At 34.1% G+C, this 20,614-nt stretch overlaps 1 protein-coding gene across 1 annotated transcript in view; it reads left to right on the plus strand.

Annotated features, from left to right (window-relative positions):
* LOC128862100 (A disintegrin and metalloproteinase with thrombospondin motifs 9) overlaps positions 1 to 20,614 on the plus strand; it is a 163,374-nt gene that overhangs the window by 51,386 nt on the left and 91,374 nt on the right. Inside the window, exon 2 of the mRNA XM_054100547.1 lies at positions 16,892 to 16,941. Coding sequence (XP_053956522.1) covers positions 16,927 to 16,941 — 15 coding nt within the window. The 5' untranslated portion in view covers positions 16,892 to 16,926. The remainder of the gene's footprint in view (positions 1 to 16,891; positions 16,942 to 20,614) is intronic.

The following is a 20,614-nucleotide window of genomic DNA, read 5'->3' on the forward strand; positions in this document are numbered from 1 at the left end:
TGTCTTATAGACTTCAATATAATTTTTCAGAAAAGAACTTATTCGCTCATGATGAGTGCCAATCTTTTTGGACCCGCAGCATAGACCATGAAAAGTATTTTCTTTAATTTTTGCCTTCTTTTCCTCTTTTTTGCTTGTCTTTACTATCCATCAAGTGCTGACGCTAGTGCTGCTGACACTCTAAAACACGCTCATATACATATAAATATGTTCACCTGTACATAGATAGTTTTGTGTATATATGGTAATACAGAGGGTCGTCTTCTGCCTATATAGGAAGTTGCTGTAGGAGTGCATCAACTTCAAAAATCAAGCAAGAAAGTGAAAGTTGAGGTTCGCTTCAGTTCAAAATAGTGATGGTTAAAACTCAGTGGGCGTTTAACTTGTGGTAACTCACAACTGAATGGAGCAAACAAAAAACAGCAAAGGAATATTATAGTGTGAAATGTCACCTTGACAACGAACTTCAACCTCAAATTGTTTGATCGATACTTTATGACATAACCATCACTACAGCCATCTACGGAGAAAATAATGTATTTCTTTTTCCCCAAGCTAATATAGTACATTTTAATAACTCCGATGAAAGAATAGTACTGCATCCTGATGTGTAGTATTCTTCCTTTTTTTGGAGTATTTCAAGTGCTACCTAATAATGCGTTTGCCCTTTACCTGAATTTGCTTAATTTGTGCCCCGTACGAAATTATGTAATTCACAATACAAAATTCCCTAGCTGAATTACCTCATTTGGAAATTTCTCTCTTTTTACTTTAATTCTTTTACTTTGAATTCTCTTCCAGATTGCTTACAAATAGCCAATAGTCCCTTACTTTTCTTGCCCCACTGTGTGCACCGCATTCACCCGCTCGCTGTCACTAAGTCTGCTGCCGCTACTAATTTATTTTTAAACACTTTTATTTTTACAATTAAATTTCTTTTTCTATTTTCTTTTGCTGGCGAGAACTCAACTTTTTTCTCTTTCATTTAATACAGTTATGTACATACACATATATTTACAGCTATGTATAAAACTACAGATAGCAATGAACAAATAAAATACACAATAAAGCTCTGATATTTGGCCATGTATCTGTCTGTCGGTCTGTATGCTCGTCTGCTTTCCAAACAGTCTGTCTGCATGACAAAAATATAAGAAATAAATAAGCGAATTTGTTAACGAAAATTTACGCTGAAATTTATTATGGCAAGGCAGGTATAGCTCCTCTTTTTGACCAGGCAAAAGGGCGAGGGCGAGACTTTAGACCTTATAATTCTATACATTTCCTTACTATTGTTTGTTCCAGTTCAATGAATGCGTCGAAAACGTTTCCAAATGTAAATGGCAAGAGCCTAAAATTCCGTATTTGTGAATTTTCTGCAACTTTGGATAAGTAAATTGCTGCTCAAAATCAGTAAATAAAAAACAATAATTTAAAGTCATCTGAATTTCCTGCATCCGAGTAGAGTTAGCAGAGCCAATTTAGAAGTTGAGCCTAGTTATGGGGTAATTTTTTTATAAAATTTAATTAAATTCATTTAAGCAATTTTTTCAGCCTCCTACATGACGAACTGAAAGTATGACTTATTCTGTGACTTATTTTCGCAAAATTTTGATTTAATCTGGTGATATGTGAAGATCCTAAAGTACGGCGCAAATTAATCATCGAATTTTGTTTTTGAATAACTTTTTAACTTAAAAAAAAATGATTTTGAATAACGGAAATTTTTATTTTGACCTTTACGCGCTCCATTGCCTGCCTGTTAGTATACTGCAATTGTTTAGTTCACTAGTGTCAAATATGATAGCCGAACTATACCATTTGTAAAAACTATAAAACTTTTGTTAGGGCGATTATGTTTGCAACCACCTTGTTTGTTTTTGTGAAATGGACTAATTTCTTCCAAAAAATGCTGCTTAGAACGCCATTTACTTTACAGCGCCATGAATGCCGATATTTTGTGGGCTTTGGAAATATGAGCTTATTGTAATATCAGCTGGCTGGTAATGTTTATTGGTCGTCTCAGAGGTCCAATTAGACCATCTGGGGCTTTGCTTTGTGGACTATCGTTTGAGGCTAATATTATTAGATCCAATCCAAAAATGAATGAGAATATCAGACGAGCTGTTGATGTGAGAGAACCGCGTGCCATTTCCCAGCTCGCCACCACGGCTTTGAAAATTTGGATTAAATTGGTGCCTTCAAGGCTATGCGAGGCAGTTGTATTGAATGAAATTATATTCCACAATCCATAAAAAAATTTAATCTTTACAATAAAGCGAAAATCAATGAAAAATACTGAATTATGTTTTTAAGGTATTTTAAGAAGAAGGCAGCCGATGGCCCACCCTTTATGCTCGTCTACATCAAATATGACCTAAAAAGTCACTAAGGCAATAAATACAACAAATAATAATCAATTAGTACCCAGCTAAGAATACGGACAGACAAATAGTGTAGTAAACATCAATCGATCATCCAAAGGAAAAAAATCTTTCAAAATTCATTAAATTTATTTGCATTTCATTTGAGTCAATTTCGCTGGTAAGATATTATCCAAAATTCAAATTAGTGAGTGAATGCGGCTGAATGCGCCACCTCAAATAGCGTGGCAACGCCATTTATGGTCTTCCGCCAAAGCCGCGCCGATTACGAAATGCTCACTTAAACACGTTGATGGATGGAAATTAAAATGGTTAATCGGCTGCTGCGTGACCCCAAACGACGCAAGGAAGATATATTTTTAAGTGTTTTTGACAATTGCGATGTTCTTTCGGTATTTTCTTTTCATTTCATTTCATTTAATAATTATTTTGCTTGCCTGGCTTTTTATGCTTGAAGAGTATTTCGAATGCAATGTCGTTTGACATAAGGCGAAACCTCGGCGCCAATTTCATAAACTGTCTGTTGCACACGAAAATAAGAAAAATAAAATAAAGAAGAAGTGTAGAAGAAGGAGAAGAGGAAGAAAACAGTGTGACAAAGAAGCGGGGGTATTGAGCTGCGGCGCCACATCAATCAGCAAGATAATTAAATATATGCATACAAATGTATTAAATGTGGGAAAAACTCATAGTTGTATGTGTTGCATGTGTGTGTATGCACAAATGAAAAAGGCCATAGTCATATTTACAGGCCCCTATTATGAGCAACATTCGATCTTCGACTGTAGTCGAAAGTGCTGATCGAACGAATTTTCATTTGGTATTATGGTGCTCATTCGTTGAAGAATAGGACTATTGTGAATTTCGATCGCTCAACGCATTTACAATAGATAATTTTTCTCAGCTGATACAGCAAATCAAAATAAAAGAAAAACCGATTGTGTTGAAATTCTTTGCTAACAACAATTTTAAAAGTTAAAAAAAGTATTTTTTGTGAAATGAGTACAACGGAGTTGTGGTTCGATGATTCAACGCTCGATGAAAGATTAGTGTAACTAGCTAGATGTAGAAAACAGCTGAGGGGCGCATCCAACCCCCTTGAAATGGCTTCCACTGAGCAAGTTTAGTATTTTCAAAATGTGTTGACGTACATAATATTACAGAAATTTCCTTACAGTTTTTTAAAGAACTTTAGATTATCTAAAGAGCCGTTTATGAACCTACTGTCCAGTACAAAAAACCAGTTGCATCAGTGCACCCGAGCCAAGAGCTATTCACTATTCTCCAAAAAAAGCAACACAAATTATTAATGTGTGTGCAGCTTTGCACAACATTTGCTTGTTTTATAATGTTCAACTTCCGGATGAAGAGTTATCCGATGAGACCCTCAACGATCATGCTGAAGATATTGAAGTGGAGCCAAATAACGGAGAAGCAGAAAATATAAGAAATGAAATTCTTAGAATATTATAGAAAAATCTAAAAAGTATTAAATAGAAACCTTTACGCCACAGTTTCTGTTTTATTTTTGTTATAAATTTTCTTTATTCAATTATTCGTCATTCGAAAAAAATATGTATTTCAGTTCCTCTACGTATTTCAGCCCATACCTGCCAAGGGAAAATAAAAATGTATTTCTATAAACATCACAAACAAAAACATTATTAACCTTAATCCATTTTGCTGCCGTTCTAACTGGTGGTCCCAAGCAATTCAGCTCCGTTGTAAATTCCTCTCAAAATATTAACATATATTAACATATTCCTGCATAATATTAACTAAATTAGTATATATTTATTATTTGGTTACTATAAAACAATAAATAATCGCAAACAACTTACATTTTAACAAGTTTTCTCACAATACGCTACACAATCGAAAGCAAAATTGCATTCGACTCTAAATTCGGTATACAACGAAAATTTCGACAGGCATGCACCGCTCATAATACCAAATTGACATTCGATTTTCGATCTTCGACAACGAACGAATATCGAAGATCGAATGCAACTCATAATAGGGGCCACAATTGTAAGAAGTCTATAAATAATTGGTCGGTTGTGAAAGCTCACGTACGCTTTTATTTAAATTATTATTATTATTTTTTTCCATTCTTAACCAGCGCAAAGGCTATTTGTACGAGTATTGTCGCATTGCAATGCTTATTATTTATAATGAAACAGACTTAATAAACATTTGTTTTTTATTTTTTAATTCAAGCGAAGTTTCCGATGCGTTGCCAAGTGCAGTTGAGGAGAGAAAATGCTGGGATAATGGGCTCTATAAAATGCTTGTTGACAATTCTGCGATAGATGGCTTTGAAGTCAAATATATTTTTAGCTCTACATACATATGAGTAAAAAACATGCCTACTACATGCATACATATATACATATCCAAAATTTTGAATTTTTTTTCATGAGAGTTGCACTCAAAAACTGCAAAGCAGATTTTAATGTTTTTATTTAGATTTTTTAAATAATTTGAAAACTTTGTGATTGTAGATGGTTGCCAGGGTGTTGTCATTATCTGTAATTGAAAAGGTTCATATAAGAAAAGTAAATAGCGCTACATGGGTGCCGACGCAAAGGTATTTGATGACACTTTGATCGAGCGTTGCCACCTATTTTTCTTATTTTTATTGTTAAAGTATAACCTTGCAACACTATGCAATGAAGAACTACGTTATATGCATTTTAAAAGTATTCAAAATATTATAAAACAAATTTTTTGTGGCGTTGCCACTTAAGTTTTATTTTAAAAATTTAAATTTATTCCACAATTGAGTAAAATAATGGTGTATGGTTAATGAACGTAATGTGGTTCAATCCCAAACATTTTGATTGGCGTTGCTACATAATTTTGTCGTTGCGATATGAGTACCCAATGTAATGTATTGAAAATCAGCTGGGTCTCGCGACGTTGCTGGCGTATGCATTTAATTTATTTAAAACTGGGAATGCACCTTTATTTATTTAAATTTTGCTAATTGTTGCCAGCGCTTCTTCTCATATGTGAGATACACCTAATTCTCTTTTTACACGATAAATAAGTTCCCAAAAAATTCGCATAATAAGAGAATTAGGTGAAAACAATATTAAAAAATTATTTTTATAGTTCATTTAAGAATTTTTTTCGTGCTTACATGTTTTAATTCATTTAATGTATTATAAGAAATGAATTACACTTTGAGAAAAACCTTACTGTATTTGCTCTATGAGATTCAAGAAAAATGCATAACATATTGAAAATGGTGTTAAAGCAAAACAATGAATGTAAAAAAGAGGTTGTTTTTCTTTTTAACTCGTGTTAAGTCAAATTCGTTCCAAAAGAGAATTAGGTGCAGTTATTTATAATTGGTTCTCTTTTAAGTAAATAAAATAATAAAAAACAAACAAAAAATTAAAAACAAAACTTTCCAATAAATCTCTGAAGTCTGAGAGATGTACATATTTTATGTTTTGAGTGAATTTCACTTCTTTTTGGCTTAAAAAATAAGTGGCAATACTATTAAAAATATTATACTTAATTGAAATCTCTTCAACTATAATTTTCTTGAAATCCACTTCGGCGGCCGCCATAGCCGCCCATATCCTAGCGTCTAATTAAATTGTGTTTTTAAAGGCACTTTTTTGTAATTTGGTGACAACCCCATTTAAAAATATAGGTAATATCGGCTTAAAGCTGCCCTTACATTTGCATTAATAAACACATACCCTAGTATATACGCGTTTGTGTATATATGTATTTTTTTTTTGTAATTATATAATATATATTTGTTAGCAATTGCTTAATTTAAAAACAAGTGTCAACACCAGCTATACATATTTTTTTATTATTAAAAGTTAGGTGGCAATGACATACAGAAAAAATTTTAAATGAAACTTGTCCATTTTTTCAAAACTGTATCAAATGTAGCCTCTAGTTAAATTACGTTATTATTAAACATTTTTTATTCGATGGCAACCCCGTTTATACGTTTTATGCCTGTGTCTATAATTTACCTTTACATGCACATATGCACATTTTTGTGTATCAAATATGTATTAGCATGTGGGTACCATGTGAATCTTCGAAATAAATCCACAAGGTGATAGAAGCAGAGGTTGAACGAGAAAAATATGGAGAGATGACATAGAAGAGGACATACGATATATGGTATACCCGTTGTCAAAAGAAAAGCTGAAGACCTACTTTCATGGAGCCGAATTATAACAGAAGGAATGGTTCCCCTCGAACTGTGATGCTTTGATGATAATAATGTGAGCACCACATACAAAAGTTTACTATTAATAAAAAAGGTCTTGCTACCTAGTTTCTAATTCAGAAAGTATAGCAAATTCCCTCAATCTATAAAATATTATATTACTTCTGCTCACATAAATACAAACAAATAAGAATTTGAAAATATTTTAAAGTACATGCGAGAAAAACCTGATTAATTAATGCAATTTATTTTTCGTACATGGAAGTGAAGACGTGTGCACCAGCTGGTCATGACAATATTTGAGCACATATGCCTTTGATGACGCATCTGACAAGTGAAATACCTGGGCTGGAAAGTTTTAATGCAATAATCACTAAGCACATCATCATTAGCGCAATTACGAATACGCGGATTTTTAAAAAATTCTAATTATTTTCCAATTTTACCTAGATTATACCAAGTACCAAAACAATATCAGCTCTTACGTCAAGCAAGCATTTTTATATCGATGACCCACTGTGATGTGGTCAATCTGATTTTCGGTACGACAGCCAGGTCACCTTGTGATAATCCTTTTGTACGAAAAGGGTGCTTCCGATGGCCAAGTTGCTTGCATTGCAAAAGTCAGCAAAAAGCTCGCCATTTACTTTCCGAGTGCCTAACTCCTGCTTACCCATAACGCGTTCCAAGCAGGTATCATCGGTGCCGACTTTTGCGTTAAAATCCCCAATAGCTGTTAATTGGCTGTAGAAGTCGTCTTTTTGACTCTCGGTCGCCCCGTTCACTGGGTTTAAAATGTACCCAAATCAATCTGTTGGATACAGTAGTCCAAATCAGCCTAATGACTTTACCTCCTGCTTTAGAAGAAGAAAATATCCCGACTCGTGCTTACTACCATGAGGTTTGTCGAAGCACAAGAAAATAGAATTTCTACTAGTAGAGAGCCAGTCTGCTTTAGTCCACTTAAACCGAGGATTTTTGACGCCCCGTGATCCAATAGCAGCTAAAAGAAAAAATAAAGTAAATAGGATGGATCATCTACACAGAGTGTAGTCTAATATTCCAAATGAACGGATTATTTCTACCACTCGGGGCTTTTGGAGTAGTCTTATCTTTATCATTCCGTTGATGAGTCAGAAAATTTAATTTCGAAAATTTTAATTTCTCCAAAGCTCCATACAGCGTTTCGCTATGACTTGCAACACCAGTGAACTGTCAATCACCATTATTTTCTCCTTTTTTTGGCGTATGTGCACAAGTTGCAGGCAACAAGTTGTGGGCTAAAGCAAATATACCAACAATAAATGGCACAGCAGCTGTCATCTTTTTCGAAATTTTAAGCATTCGCCAAAAAAGATATGTTTCACTTGTTTGTCAGCAGCCAACGAATTCCTCATTTCAAGATGTGCGTAAAAAATGAAATCTACAATTATAAACATTTTTCCTTTCTTTAATTCGAAAATTTATGACCTGCTTAAAATGTAATTCGAGCTGCCACATACATAGTTTGACGTTAATGCCACCCGATGCGGCGTATAAATCGATTTCAACTGCCACATAAATTAACTGCAAAAGCTCACATCTATTTGTTGTTAGTATTTTTCTTTTTAATTAAAAATGTTGTTTTCTGTTTGTTCCCAGTATCATCATCTCCCATTACAAGTGCCCGTCACAACTGGCTAATCTCTCTCGATTACTTTCAATTTCCGCCGAAATTGCCGTCGACGCCTGAGCCAATGGGAGTCGCTTACTTCGACGTCAACCAGCGGCCGTTGCTTGACGTACGCTGTGTAGCCAGTGAAGCTCATAAAAATTCACAAATGCTGCCAATACATTTTTATGTGTACGAAATTAGTTTTTTTAGTTTATTTTATTTTATTTCATTTTAGTTTTATTTCAATTTATTTACTACATTTTTGTGTGTTCAATTTCTGCCTTTTCTGCTTGAGTGCATTGACCGTCGCGCACGCGCTTCGGTGCTTTTGCCTTAGTTGCTGCCTGTATTTGCGCGCTTTTGTTGTTGTAGCTTTGACACATCGCGCACATTTTTGGCAGTATCGCATGTCATACATGCCTACTTACAAATGTATTTATGTGTGTATTTGGCAGGCGGTAGTGAGACTTGCCGTCGACACTCCCAACTAGCAGACGCTTATTTCAGCAGCACTCAGTCGCTGACAAGCGGCACACCCACCTAAGTAATTTAGTTTCAGTTTTTTGGGAACTCACATTTCCCCAAAAAACAGCAAAAACAAAAAAAGAAAACAAAAAGAAAAAAAACTTCCACTTAATTAGATAGCATAGAAATTTCCTCAAAGCGTTGCTAATTGAACGCCGGAGATCGTTTTAGGCGCGCTTTATTACTATTGTGCAACAATTAGTGGTAATAATTTTTATTGATGTTGATACGCTCATATGCCTTTAACACGCACTGGTGAATGTAGCAGCGTCAAGCCAGTTGGAAAGTGAAAAAAGTTTAAAAAGTATAGCAACAATTATTGGAAAACTTTTGTTGAAAGCAGCACACGAAGTTCCTACTGAAAATTGTGGAAGAGCGAAGGTTGCAGATCGAGTTCCTATCAACACACCTGGGCTTGCTAATTCGTTATTTGAAGTCTACTTCTCTTAGTATTGGTTTTGAAGAGCACCACCCACCTCACACTTATCTCATTTTACAATTTCAAAATTATTCTGTAGCGGATACGCATCCCGTAGTGCATATAATGGTAGATTTCCAAAGAGCTTCTGTGTATCTTTACCTTTACCTTTCAAAAAGTGCTTGTATGGCAAGCTTCCACCGGGTGTTCAGAAATTACACTTCAACAGCGTACATTATTTATTTACTTCTGGAAAACAAGGTTTCTGCCTGCTCCGGTTCATTGTACGCCTACTAGATGACCGTATTACGCATATCTACGGCTCCACTCTTTACCCTGTAAACTTGAAAGAAAAGTCCACTTAATCTCCACCTGGACGCTTTTGACGTCAAATTTCCTGTATTTGTTATACTGATGTATTTGCCAAAGATACAATTACAACAGGCGAGAGTACTCAGTACTTTTTACTGTAAAAGGTTTGCATATTTTTCAGTATTCATGCAAGGTCTGAGTTCCCACACGGCTGAGTGCAAAAAATTGGCAACTTTTGAACGGGAACACTACATCACTTTATTAAAAGGCGATTCCCGAAAAAATGCTCTAATGAATTATGAAACTTTTGAGCGTTTTGTAAGACCACAACGCCTTAGATGGGTCTATCATAACCCACATAGATGGAAAAGCATAGCACACGTGGAAGTGAATATTCTAAGAATTGATGATTGCACTGGATAGAAATTAACCTAAAGAAAGTTAATAGCTAAAACTTCAAGGCACAAAATGGATAGAAATTTCGAAAGGTGCTTAGACCCACTCCAAGTAGAAGGGCTGGGGATTATATTGGTGATGATACATACAATTTTGAGTGGTCTTGTACGCCATTTGAAATAATAAAATAATGGCAAAATTAATCATCGAATTTTGTTTTGGAATATTTTTTTTACTAAATAAAACATAAATTATTTTGATTGATGAAAATCTAATTTTGTTTTTGCATAACTTTTTATAATAAAAAAATAATTTTGGCCTTTACCCGTATCATTACTTGTCTGCTTGTATACTGCAATTGTCTAGTTCACAAGTGTCAAATATGATTGACGTAAGACGCCATTTGCAAAACTTATAAATCTTCCGATAGGGTGAATAATTTTGTGCCACTCTCTAGTTATTTCTTACTTTCCCATAGCCCATTGTGATACCGCGTAGGAAACTTGTTCTTATCTCTGCTAAAACCAAAGTGTACTTTTTAAACATTTTTGAATATCCCTGATTTCCATAGTACTGAGATCTTCCAATTCGTTAAAAAACTGCCTACCTAAAATGGTAAATCTGCGAATAATTTGTGAATATATATATAATTGGCGCGTACACCCTTTTTGGATGTTTGGCCGAGCTCCTCCTCGTATTTGTGTTGTGCGTCTTGATGTTGTTCCACAAATGAAGGGACCTACAGTTTCAGGCCGACTCCGAACGGCAGATATTTTTTTGAGGAGCTTTTTCATGGCAGAAATACACTCGGAGGTTTGCCATTGCCTGCCGAGGGGCGGCCGCTATTAAAAAAATGTTTTTCTTAACTTTGGTGTTTTCACCGAGATTCGAACCGACGTTCTCTCTGTGAATTCCGAATGGTAGTAGCGCACCAACCCATTCGGCTACGGCGGCCACTTAATTTGTGAATACGCTAAATAAAAATGTGTTTCGTTATAAAGCGATTTTTGCAAAAAAGAAAATAAGTATTGTAGAAAATTACACAAATTTGCTATTTTTTAAGCAATAAAATTCCAATGCATCGAAAAAACTCTGGTGTGCTGTCAATGGTATTTATAAAAATTTTAGTTGCGTTTATGTTGCTCAAATTTTTGCTAAATAATTCATTAAATTTTTTCTTTTTTTAATTTTATGATTGTTTTTTCTTAACTTTCAAGAAATTTTTCGTAGTAATTTTCAACGTTTTTTCTAAAATGCACCGTTTTTGCATATTGTTTTTAATTAAAACTTTGTTTTTAATTAATAAATTTTTCAATACATCGAAAAAATTCTTTGCGTGCTGCCATGCAGAATGCATTTGTACAAATATTAGTTTTTTTAGAAGAATGCGTTTTTAGCACGAAAACTGACTGAGAGAGAAAACATATCGACAAAGACTGCGCTAAAAGTCTGAAATTCAAAATGGATTATTTTTTACTTTTTTTCTGTCACTAAGTTATCGTTTAAAGGAAAAAATGGATTTTTTGAAGTGACCTAACTTCTTAAGTTGATAGTTGGGGGTTTTTTATAGTTTTATACGCAAGTGATATATTTTGCTTTTTTTGCAGATGAGGAGGTTTAAAATGCCTAATGGCATCAAAGATATGCCCGAAGACTAAAAAATTCCCCCCGTTTGAAACCGTCGCCCATGCAGGGGTTGCTTTCGCATTCTTTCAGAGTGCCGTTCCATCTTCGTCATTACAAAGTCTATGCTTGTGTGCCTGCATCCAGTTCCACAGGCGATATAATAATAATCAATAATTTAGAAACATTACTCCGTTATATTTCTATTCCACCAGCATCTCACTAAAAATATGCGCTGGATATATAGTACTATAAAATCGGTTCCGTTCGTACTCTTCTTAAGCGTATTTTTCCATTTCTCTCATCTCCTCGGTCAATGACCCATGCATTGTTTTCAATTACAATATTTATAAGCAAAAACAATTTCAATTAGTTGTTTCATTTAAAATGACAAAAATGCTCGGTTCCCTTCCCACCCCATCATATGCCTTTGCTCTTACACCTGCTCTTACCCCTTCTTCTCGCTAACATTCAGTTGATGTCGCTTCTATCTTTGTAAGCTTTCATTGAAACATTACAAAATTTTCAACAATTTTAATTTACATTAAGTTACAGCAACAAATCATCACATTTGCCTTCTAATGCATTCATTAGCATGCACTTTAGCATTCGCATGTGCCTGCGAGTGTGTGTGTGTGTGTGCGTCGGTGTATTAGATCAAAGTCAAAGCAAAAATGCTTGCAAAAATGCATTTGGCGACTCATAGAGGAGGGAATGTGATTTGCTGCCAAAAGGAAATGCCTACTAATACAATGAAGATATTTGCATTTTCACCTGAGCTGCAAGCAGTTGAATGCAGCTGCTATTCCTATTTTTTGCTTCCCACCTAAGGTTGCCAGGCGACCAATGGTTGTCAGCCAGTTGTGGGTGTTCGTTTGACACCTGTGGTGGAAATTTGATGATCTTCGCCAGGAAATAAATTTAAATATTTGCAGCATTACAATATTTATACAGATGCATTTATTATATAATCTTCAAAGTATTAGATAATTTGGATTGTTCTACTAAATAATTGACGCAACATTTAAGTGCATAATTAAAATTAGTAGATAGTTTTGCACATCATTCTACAAGTTTCATGGCGTAGTCAATTGCAGTTGCAGTGAAGCAATTAAAAATTTTAATTACTACTGAAATATTTCTCTTACATACATACATACATACATATGTACTTATGTATATAAAAGTGTGAAAAACTGTGGGGTAAAACAAGTTGGGCAAGGTAATAAAGCAAAAAGTGGTGAACTTGAATCTAACAAAATCAATTTGAATTCGTTCTCTTAATATAAGTACTCGAATATCTACTATACAGGGTGTGGTAAATTAATTCTGCGAATTTAGTTAAGCATGTTTTTTGAAATAAAATGTTTAGTGACACCGATTTGCAAAGATTTGCGAAGACCAAAATTTATTGTCCCACTTTCAGAGCGGCGCCCGAAATGGCACGAATCGGCTAGTTACTAGAGAAGAGATGATGAATACTCGTATTTGATTATGATGACGAGGCTTGTGAACAAAGTTAGCAGTTAGCAGTGGGTGAATGTGGGGAGCGACAACGGAAACAATAAATTCCTAGTCGCGATTGGAAACAGTCTCGATAATTTTTTTGTCGATATTCATATATTCTTCAGCGGGAGAGTGATTGTATAGTTTTATGTTAGCGTGCTGGAGCGTCTTGAGAGCTGAAGCGTTTTGGAGTGAGCAGCTTGAGTTTGCACCATCTACTTCTCCTACTCAACTGGGACAGGGCTTAAAAATTGTAAATAGGGCCACACATCTTACGTAAAGTTTTTCTATCGAAGACTCCCAAACCTTTCTCATCTGGTTTGAAATGATGAGCGTTTTGTTGAGGGTCAGTTTGGTCCTTCAAGAGAGAGCTCTACTTCTCAATTGCTTACTGAGCTCAAAGTAACAACTGTTGGCAAGAGTTATTCTCCGTTAGATCTCCAGGCTGATGTCATTTCTGTTGTTAATGCTGGTCCCAAAGTAGACAAAGTCCTTCAAAGCTTCGAAATTATTTGACATATTGCCCTAGACGCGAAGACCACTTGTGTGTTGTCAGCAGGTACTTTGTTTGCGCTTATTCATCGCAAGATCTACGTAAGATCTTTGTTACCCTCCGGGTTAGTGAGGAGTACCGCGTACAGTGGAACAGCGAGCTGTATGAGCTATATTGGGACATGAATATAGTTAAGCGTGTAAAAATATAGCGGCCATATCACCCGTATGAAAGAAGGCGCTGCGGCCAGACGAATTTACGACATGGTACTTCAAAAAGTAAGACGTGGAAGAGGAAGATCGCATCTCCGTAGGAGAGGACCTGCTATCGCTCGAGATTTCCCTCATACACCAAATTCTGCGATAACTGACACGTGGTTGCAGCGCCACATAAGAAAAAAAAGAAATAAGGGCCAAGGAATCAACACGTTATACGTGTTGTCTGCGCACTAAGAGAATTCAATGAGATCTCGAATTTCTCTCATGAATTTCTGAGCTTTTGTTTTAGTTTATTTATTTATCCGTAGTAATTTAAGCTCATATTAGCTCTAAATGGTCTGTAAAAACTATTATTATGTTTTAGATTTGAAATAAATGAAATATGACGGAAGAGTTGATATCTTAACCTTCTGCAGGGAACTTCTAAGGCAACATTTTGTGTGTGTGTTGTTTACCAATAAAAAGAAGATGCTTTCAAAGACACTTTCATCTGACACTCAGGCGGCAATCAATGTCTTAGACCCGGTGATGATGAGCTCGCAACTAGCCAGAGATTGCCTAACTTCTATTTCGGCCAAATTTGGATACTTTGCTTAACTTGAACGGGTATCAGATCTCAGTGTTATAGCAGAAAACTGTATGGCTCTTGAATTGATGGGGCGGGACATTCTTGAGTTGGTCACTCCAAGTAAAGAGTAAGTGTGGGCTAACTTGTCCTACTGTGGTATGTGCCTCAGTTCGTGGAGTGATAGAGCTGGATGTGCTTTCACACTTACAAGGCTGTGAAATGCTTTTGGTCCCGAATGTATCCGGTGTGCTCAGGGGTGACTCTAATCCTTCTCTCAACAGTGGTAACTTAAACAAACAATGTGGTATTTCAATCCATTCGACTGTAATCAACATAACTTCGAGTCACTTCTATGGAGTCCATTCGGGGGATGAAGAAAATAAATTACCTCAGCGTCTTTGTCTTAGCTGCCTGGCTTTAGGGTAAAATTCAGGCAGTTGAGCGAAAAAAAGTTTGAACATTTAAATTTTTAAGTTTAATTTTCTCTTTTTATTTGAAAAAAAAAAAAAAAATGTTCTAGTTAAAAATTCTATCCCTATTTTACGTTGATGTTCTTCACTTTCTTTATTCTTCACTCCTTTTATTCCTAACTCCTTTTATTCTTCACAGAAAAATACGTCGTACATATATATGTATTTATTCAGTTCGGTTTTTACTTTTTTCTTGTTTTATAAAATCATCATAATTCGTGGCGACCTCATTAAGTCGGCAATAAAATTTAATCATAAAATTTTTCATACTAAAAAAATTATGCAATTAATGAAGGACTTAGTGAACGCTCAAAACTCGGTCTTGGTCAAATGGAACATAAACATTTTACGACTATTAAATTTTTTCTGATATATTTTTGTGTTATTTTCTTGGACGTACTTAAGTCTCGTTGCACTCATACTGTATTTGGGATTAAGTAATAAAAAGTTGCAATTGAATAAATCAGTCTCGGCAGATAAGCTCAGACAATGTGGAATTTTAATTATTTATAAATGCATTTAAATCATTTTTATTATCAATTAAAATGTAGTAAATGACAGTTGATAAATGCGCCGAAATGAATTTATTGAAATAAATATATCATAAAATAAACATAAATATGCATTTAACAGGGGAAGTAAATACATTTTAATGCAGTATGGAAGTGAAGCTACTCGTAAGCAGTGGGGAGATGGATGAAAATGAAAAAGAAAAAATGAATGCACTTTTTCATTAAGAATCCCCGTATTTATTTATTTAATCTTTGAGGCAGAAAACAACGGTGTTTTAATTTTTCGGTTTTTTTGTTGCGAAAAACTGAACGTTTTTATTTTTAGGGCACTCAAATGCGGCTTGAATTTTTCTGGTTAGTAGCTCTAAATTCTGATCCACAACAAATATATACCTATATATATATAGTATAACTTTTTTTATATTAATCGCAAAAATATTTTTAAAAAAGGACTTTAAAGCTAAGGAGTAATACTTTGCGTCGCCGTTGTGGAAAATTAAAAAAAAAACTTTACCTTGCTCAAAAAAAAATTTTCAAAATGGATTTGCATTTTTTGACTATTTAACCGCAAATTGCCAAAAATCCTGACGTGCTGGAGCATTTTCAAGGTCATATTCGTTTTCAGCATAAAAAAACTTTCAGGAAACACCCATAGCGGTTTTAGAAACTGTAAAAAAGCGAGATTTCGCAGGCCTGTGTTATCAAATGAGAGGAAACGTCAGATTTATGAACATCGCAGAATTCTGGTACGCAGCAATTCGTACATTTTGGCACGAAAAGTGTTTTTAAATAAATTAATACCAAAAAAAGAAAAAGAATTGCTTGCACTTTGGGAAGGCTTTCCGCTTAAAAAGCCATATCTTCGAAGTTTTTGAAGTCAGGCAATGCACTTGCAAAAGAACTGTCAACTTTCACTCAATTTGAAATGCCATATGGATTTTAAATCACTACAGTCTTGTGCAGACCATTGCTTCCACGCTGTTATAAAGTAGTGGGACTGGTAGTAATAATAGAGCCAGATCACCCATTTCTTTTATTATGTTTCCTTCCACTGGGGTTTCCCACTTTATGGGGTACCTAATCTCTGATTTCATCGCTAAAAGGATTCAAGTTGGGAGATTGGCAGTAAGAGGTGAAATATTTCATGTCCCAAGATCAGTATTCAAGTTGCACATTACTGTCCTCTATGAAATGATGCGGTTTAAATAGATAAAAAATGGAAAATGGAAAATGTTGCTAGCAAGTTGCGCGGTGTTTTCATGGTGTACTGGGTGTACTATTGTACTTTGCCGTGAGTACATACGAAATGTCATGAATAGTATTTGATACTTTATTTTTTAGCAAAAGTCTTCTTTCTATTCTTTTGAATACTTTTGCTTAAATAAAAAGTAGCTTCTCAAAGAGGACATCATAAATTAGATAGTCGATACAGTGTAAAAATTAGACACCATACATCATCTTTAGTTATTACTATTTTTCTACTTCCTCTCCTGTAAAATACCAAAAATTTTGCTGAAGTCATTCAGCATTTGAAAGCCATCTGTATTTATATAACGTATTTTTACTTTCTTTTTCTAATATGAAAATATTTTTATTTTTTTACAGGTTCGTAATTATGAAATTCTGCCAAAGTCTATGCTATGAATACTAAATGCGTGAGTACCTTGAGAATTATATTATAACATATGTATGTCTGCGCCATGACGATTAAGGTCATTGGGCGCTCCATTCTTTGGCAGCCTGGGGCAGTGCGCCTGTTGGAGGTCTCATAATGGTATAAAAATGGCGTTTTAATGCTGCTTGGGGAATGCCAGAGTACTACTCATCAACCGTTTCACTTACCTACCTACAAGGTGGCTTATTTTCAATCAAATTTTGTCTTTGAATAACTTTTTGACTAATTAAAAATAAAAATGATTTTGAGTGATGTAAATCTATTTTGACCCTTACCCGCTCTATTGCTCGCCTGTTTATAAACTGCCTGATTAACGAGGGTCAAATATTTTTAAAAATCATAAATCTTCCGATAGGGTGATTTATTTTGTGCCACCTTGTACATAAATTTAAGCTTTATTTTGGCTACCGAATTTTTTTTTTTTGGTCTGTAAAATTATGAATTTATTAAACTTTGCATTAATTAACTTAAGTCGGCAATGTTAAATGCTTATGAAAAAAATTTAAAATACAAATTTGCCTTAATTGATCTATCCGTACTTCCAGTGCTCAAATGAACATTTAATATAGTAAGTCGTGGCACGAAAATTATAAAAATGAAAAATAAATATTTAAACTATCGATGTAATACTTTACAGAGATAATTATTGTTGAAGCTGAATGATAAATGAAAAAAATGTAGAAAAAATCACATAAATATAAAAGCAGCAAGAGAAGAATAAATTAAAGTGATTAAAAAGCAATAATTCTCATTAACAAGAAGTTAAAACCGACAGGCGATGAATGAAGAAAAAACAAGTGGACGTGAAAGGAGGTAGGCAGAGGAGGGGCAACACTAATTGACAGGCACAAGAAATAGACGGAAATATAATACAATGACAGGCATATAAGCACAACTACAGATGACTAACGCCCAAAGAGAGGAGGTGCGGAGTTGTAGGTGGGAGAGCAGTGGCACGCAGTGAATGACTGTTGTATTAATGAAGAATGAAGAATAGTTTTCAATATAAGAAAAAATAGTGAAGGGAAAATAATGTAAGGAGCATGAAGTGAAAGGCAGCGGGTGGCTGATATTGTGCATGCGATATGAACAGATGTGCGCATGTGTATGTATGCCTATAGTCTTGTTAGTTTGCCTATAAAGCACATCTTCACATTAATTTAAAATTTGTTAGCCTTCACAAATCGGACGGACACGCACAAAATATGGCAGGTAAATTATATGGCTAATAGCAATTACAGGCTTAAATTGGAATAATGAGCGAATAAACGGCGTAGCTGGAGTAGAACAATTGCCGCGCGGCTCGAAATAATTATGGTTAAGCCTTACCAGGATACGATTACATACCCACACACTTATGTACGATTGTGTATGCAAATACTTAAAAGAAATATTAACAGGAAGAAAAATTTGTCTAATTGCCTGGCAATGGAATTACTCATACCCCAATGAGTCTTACTGTGATTTTTTTTCATTGTGCTCTTCAAAATAATGCCTCATAAATCAAAAAATTCAATTTAGTCATATGGACGAAGGAAGGAAATGTCATTTAAATATGTTTTTAAAAAAGTAAGCAATAAATGCAAAGCAAAAAATTGCCATAAATTGCAATGTCAAGCCAATGAGCCACAAAAGTTTGACAAACGCATAAATCATTGATACGTAAAGGGGCAACGACAGTCAAAATACACAGGAAAAATAAAAAATAAAAAAACACAAGAAATCAGCGGGGTGAATGAAATTTGCGTATGCGCAATGGTTCATAGCTGCGCAAGTCATTGACTGTGCGACCCATTGACAGAGCTTTGCATGCAAAAATGTAAGAAAAAATTAGACAAAATTCAAATTGTCAATCAGGCGTCGCTCTGGCACATTTCGGAATGTCAACGAAAGTTGATGATTTTTGCAAATATTTTAATTATATTTTTTTACGCACTTTTAAGTGCAGCGCAGAAATTTAAAATTTCGGGTTAAAGGAGTAACACTAGCAGCACTTGGATTACCGAGGGATCGATTCTTTTGATTTTTCTTTAGGATGAAAAATTACTTGAACATCGTTGCATGTATTTTACAATGGCATAAATTCATTTTAATTGCAGATGTATAGCGGTTTTATTATTGTTTGTAACTTGTTTTTATTGACAATTCACTGGCCACTTTTTATGGTTGAAAATAAGGCGAGTTTTAAGAAACGCACCATTTCTGAAAACTCGTTTGGAAAATATACACCCACCCTACATAATATAAAATTTTTGCTTCTTTACTCTATGAGAAAGCTACACGTCCGGGAATGAGTTTTAAAATAAGCTCATTCAAAAATTGACTACTTCGTGGCTTATTCGAAAATTCGAGCAAAAATGTTCAAACTTTAATAAACCATCTAAAAAGAAAGACGAATCTGTATACCGTTCCCATGGCAGTCGATTATACGTTACTGGAATGGCCAGGATTTATACCCGGTCAAGGGCTGTCACTCCAGCAGCATTACTCTCTATGTGTGTGGGGAATATTTATGCTGCTACAACAACAAGAGCCGAATTTTGTTCCATACTTTTAAAATGAAACGTCAAACGTAGCCAAACGAATTGAGAGCGAGTGGTGTTGTTATCCCACGAAAAATATAGAGATGGGTCCATCTACAAACGGCTACTTTGTTCTTATCGAATTTGTGAAGTGACTCGGTGAATAGTTTGTTAAATTAAAAAAAAAATCGCGAATTTTAATAAAACCACCTAATGGAAGTTTCTTCTCTTGCCTTCCCTAATATGTATTGTATTATTCTTGGCTTTCCACTTAATTTCACTTATTCTTCCTCTTCCACTTATTTTCGTTTGTTCATCCTCGGTACTGACGTCACAGGTCTGGGACGGCGCAACCGTGTGTTCTATCATTCTTGTTGTTATTTATTTATCTCATTTCAATTCGATTTTATTATTTTATACTATTTTGGTTTACTTTCCTTCGCGTTATTTAATTTAGATAATTTTTTTGCGTATGAGGACGTTTCAAATGCCAATGCTTCATCATACCTGCCTTTGCAGCAATGGCAAGTCTTGAGACTAAAAAACTTATTTATTTTATTTTTTTTACTTTTGGTATGCGTTTTCTTGTTTTACTTTATTTTTTTTCTCCTTGTTTCGTTTTTTATTTCAATTTTCTAATCTCGTTTTATGCCATTTGTACATTTTAATTGTTATTTTTTAATTTAATTTTGTACCACTTTACTTAATTTAATTTAATTTATTTCTTTTTTTATTTTACTTTTTCTAATATTTTATTTTATTATTTTCTATGTTTTATTTTTATATATAGTTTTTTAGTTTATTTTATATTTAATTAAATTATCACTTTATTTATATATATATATATATTATTTTTAATTTTTTGGGTGGGTTTATTTTACTTGATTTAATTTAATTTATTTTTTTTCTTATTGTAATTTATTTTTTTATTTATTTATTTGAACAATTGAATACTTTTTTAATATTACTTGTTTTTTTTATTTAAATTTATTAAAGATTCTTTTTTTATTTACTAAATTTAATTTTTCACTTTACTTAATTACATTTTTTTATTATAATTCATTTTATATTTTTATTATACTTTATTTTTAATTTATGTTATTTTAATTTTATTTATATCATAACAAATTT

Source organism: Anastrepha ludens, chromosome 2 (genome assembly GCF_028408465.1).
Source record: "Anastrepha ludens isolate Willacy chromosome 2, idAnaLude1.1, whole genome shotgun sequence".
NCBI classification, from domain to species: Eukaryota; Metazoa; Arthropoda; class Insecta; order Diptera; family Tephritidae; genus Anastrepha; species Anastrepha ludens.